We start from the raw sequence: 4,199 nt of genomic DNA on the forward strand, positions 1-4,199 counted from the left end.
GAGATGGGAGACAGAGGTAGAAGGAGGAAGAGAGATGGGAGACAGAAGTAGAAAGTGGGAGAGAGATGGGAGACAGAGGTAGAAAGAGGGAGAGAGATGGGAGACAGAGGTAGAAAGAGGGAGAGAGATGGGAGACAGAGGTAGACAGAGGTAGACAGGGGTAGACAGTAGGAGACGGGTAGACAGGGGTAGACAGAAGGAGTGACAGTGGGAGAAAGAAGAAGGGAGATGGCCTCAGTGGCCTGCTCACAGATATGGGACAGATAAGCACTGTGGAGAGACTGGCCAAGGACTCACCCTTTGTCTCCTATATTTCCCAGTCTGCTAAATCTCAGTTTGCTATATTCAGTCTGCCCTATACCTCTGTCTGCTATAATTCAGTCTGCTATATATCTCAATCTGCTATACCTCAATCTGCTATAACTGTTTGCTATATATACGTCTGCTATATATATCTCAGTGTTCTATAACTCAGTCTGCTATAACTCAGTCTGCTATACCTCAGTCTGCTATAACTCAGTCTGCTATACCTCAGTCTGATATCCCAGTCTGCTATACCTCCGTCTGCTATATACGTGGCTGCTATAACTCAGTCTGCTATATATGTCAGTCTGCTATATATGTCAGTCTGTTATAACTCAGTCTGCTATAACTGTCTGCTATACATCCATCTGCTATATACCTCCGTCTTCTAGAACTCAGTCTGCTATATCTCAGTCTGCTATATCTCAGTCTGCTATACTGTAGTCTGCTATTATCCAGTATGCTATATCTCAGTCTGCTATATATGTGTCTGCTATAACTCAGTCTGCTATATATGTCAGTCTGCTATAACTCAGTCTGCTATATATGTCAGTCTGCTATACTGCAGTCTGCTATTATCCAGTCTGCTATATCTCAGCCTGCTATATATGTGTCTGCTATAACTCAGTCTGCTATATATGTCAGTCTGCTATATCTCAGTCTGCTATGCTTCAGTCTGCTATAACTCAGTCTGCTATATCTCAGCCTGCTATATCTCAGTCTGCAATAACTCAGTCTCCTATATATGTCAGTCTGCTATAACTCAGTCTGCTATACCTCAGTCTGCTATACCTCAGTCTGCTATACCTCAGTCTGCTATAACTCAGTCTCCTATATACGTCAGTCTGCTATAACTCAGTCTGCTATATATGTCAGTCTGCTATATCTCAGTCTGCTATATCTCAGTCTGCTATACCTCAGTCTGCAATAACTCAGTCTCCTATATACGTCAGTCTGCTATACCTCAGTCTGCTATATACCTCAGTATTCTATAACCCAGTCTGCTATATCTCAGTCTGCTATAACTCAGTCTGCTATATACGTCAGTCTGCTATACCTCAGTCTGCTGTAACTGTCTGCAATACATCTGTCTGCTATATACCTCAGTATTCTATAACCCAGTCTGCTATAACTCAGTCTGCTATGTATGTCAGTCTGCTATATAAGTCAGTTTGCTATATGTCAGTCTGCTATATGTCAGTATGCTATACTTCCATCTGCTATATCTCAGTCTGCTATACCTAAGTCTGCTATACTTCAGTCTGCTATACGTCAGTCTGCTATATGTCAGTCTTCTATAATTTCTCTTCACCATAGATCAGTTAGCAGTGTATTCATACAGTCATAGTAGGCCTATATAACAACTGAGAAATAAACGTTATTAATGTATCCATTTATTAAAAGGTTATTCATTTTGGGCACAAATACTGTAGATCACACATACAACATGTAATAAATACAAATAATAGCCAAGATAGTTATTTACAGTTATACAATACATTATTTTCTGAACTTCAAACAAAACACAGAGTTGTACAGAGGGTCCACTTGGAATTGAGTCCGTCCTCAGCTGTACAGTGTGGGTCGCTGTGCCCGTGGAGGGAAGGGTCTGGACGGAGGGTGTGAGGGATCTGAGCCTCCAGACTCAGGTAAAGTAGGAGTCTTGCATGGAGTAAAGGTGGTCGATAGGTGTGGCCAGGGATGAATCACACAAAGACAGGCAGTCTCCGTCGCCTAGGTTACAGAGAGGGTTCCCATCCATCTCCACATAAAGGGCCTTGCAACCTGTGGGTGGGGGGGGGAGTAGGGGAGAGAGGAGAAGAGGGGGAGAGGGAGGGGGAGGGGGAGAAAGATAAGTGGATAGAGAGGGGAGATAGAGTGAAGGGGATGAGAGAGAGAAAAGGGGTTAGAGGAGAGATAGAGACAGTGAGTAATAGAGAGAGGGGTAGAGACAGAGAGAGAGAGAAAAGAGAGAGAGGGGGGTAGAGACAGAGAGAGAGAGAAAGAGAGAGGGAGAGAGAGAGTAAGGGAGAGAGAGAGAGTAAGGGGAAGAGAGGGAGAGAGAGAGGGAAAGAGACAGGGAGAGTGAGGGAGAGATTGGGGGAGGGGAGTGAGAGTGGGGGAAAGAGAGAGGGGGATAGAGAGAGGACGATAGAGAAAGAGAGAGAGGTATAGAGAGAGAGAGAGGGGGAGAGAGAGAGACCGGGGAGAGGGGGTATAGAGAGAGAAGGGGGAGAGAGAGGGGGAGAGGGGGTATAGAAAGAGAGAGAGGGGTATAGAGAGGGGGTAGTGAGAGAGAGGGTATAGAGAGAGAGAGAAAGGGGGAGAGAGGGGGGAAGAGGGGGTACAGCGATATAGAGAGGGGGGTATAGAAAGATTGAGAGAGAGGGAGAGAGTGGGAGAGAGAGGGAGAGAGAGAGGGGAGAGAGTGGAGAGAGAGAGGGGGTATAGGGAGAGAGATAGAGGAGGTATAGAAAGAGAAAGAGGGGTATAGAGAGAGATCGAGAGAAGGGGGAGAGGGGGGTTAAGAGAGAGAGGGAAGGGAGAGAGAGAGAGAGAGAGAGAGAGAGAGAGAGAGAGAGAGAGAGAGAGAGAGAGAGAGAGAGAGAGAGAGGGGAGAGAGAGAGAGGGAGAGAGAGAGAGAGAGAGAGAGAGGGGAGAGAGAGAGAGGAGAGAGAGAAGAGAGAGAGAGAGAGGGAGAGAGAGAGCGAGGAGACGGAGAGAGAGAGGGGATGGGAGAGAGAGAGGAGGAGAGAGAGAGAGAGAGAGAGAGGAGAGAGAGAGAGAGAGAGAGAGAGGGGGAGAGAGAGAGAGAGGGGGAGAGGGAGAGACTGGAGAGAGAGAGAGGGGAGAGAGAGAGAGGAGAGGAGAGAGAGAGAGAGAGAGAGAGAGAGAGAGAGAGAGAGAGAGAGAGAGAGAGAGAGAGAGAGAGAGAGAGAGAGAGAGAGAGAGAGAGAGAGAGAGAGAGAGAGAGAGAGAGAGAGAGAGAGAGAGAGAGAGAGAGAGAGAGAGAGAGAGAGAGAGAGAGAGAGAGAGAGAGAGAGAGAGAGAGGAGAGAGAGAGAGAGAGAGAGGAGAGAGAGAGAGAGAGAGAGAGAGAGAGAGAGAGAGAGAGAGAGAGAGAGAATGGGAGAGAGAGAGAGAGAGAGAGAGAGAGAGAGATTCAACAACTACCTAAAAAGGAAGTGGAGAGAGAGAGAGAGAGAGAGAAAGATACTTTTGTTAATTTTCTAGTTCACTTGCTTCGGCAATGTTAACATATGTTTCCCATGCCAATAAAAAGCCCTTAAATTGAATTGAGAGAGAGAGAGAGAGAGAGAGAGAGAGAGAGAGAGAGAGAGAGAGAGAGAGAGAACAGGGGTATAAGAGAGAGAGAAATTCGACATACCAATATGGATCTGGCAAAAAATACTTGAATCAGTTATGGAACCCATTGCCCTTTATGGTTGTGAGGTCTGGGGTCCGCTCACCAACCAAGAATTCACAAAATGGGACAAACACCAAATTGAGACTGCGTGCAGAATTCTGCAAAAATATCCTCCGTGTACAATGTAAAAATACAATGTAAAAATCATCTGTGTACAACAAAATAATGCATGCAGAGCAGAATCAGGCCGAAACCCGCTAATTATCGAAATAGAGAAAAGAGCCATTACATTCAACAACTACCTAAAAGGAAGTGATTCCCTTCAGAGAGATGAACCTGGAGAAGAGTCCCCTAAGCAAGCTGGTCCTGGGGCTCAGTTCACAAACAGACCCCACAGAGAGATGAACCTGGAGATGAGTGCCCTACAGACCCTAAACAGAGAGATGAAACCTGGAGATGACTGTCCCCTAAACAGAGAGTATTGGTCCTGGGGCTCAGTTCACAAACAGACCCCACAGAGAGATGAACCT

General features: G+C 46.2%; 1 protein-coding gene across 1 annotated transcript in view; it reads right to left on the minus strand.

Moving 5' to 3' along the window:
* Positions 1–1,864: 1,864 nt before the first annotated feature.
* Positions 1,865–4,199, minus strand: part of lmx1a (LIM homeobox transcription factor 1, alpha) — a 45,717-nt gene continuing 43,382 nt past the window's right edge. Inside the window, exon 10 of the mRNA XM_046299823.1 lies at positions 1,865–2,088. Within this exon, the coding sequence (XP_046155779.1) occupies positions 1,949–2,088 (140 nt within the window). The 3' untranslated portion in view covers positions 1,865–1,948. The remainder of the gene's footprint in view (positions 2,089–4,199) is intronic.

Source organism: Oncorhynchus gorbuscha, linkage group LG15, assembly GCF_021184085.1.
Source record: "Oncorhynchus gorbuscha isolate QuinsamMale2020 ecotype Even-year linkage group LG15, OgorEven_v1.0, whole genome shotgun sequence".
In the NCBI taxonomy this organism is placed as follows: domain Eukaryota; kingdom Metazoa; phylum Chordata; class Actinopteri; order Salmoniformes; family Salmonidae; genus Oncorhynchus; species Oncorhynchus gorbuscha.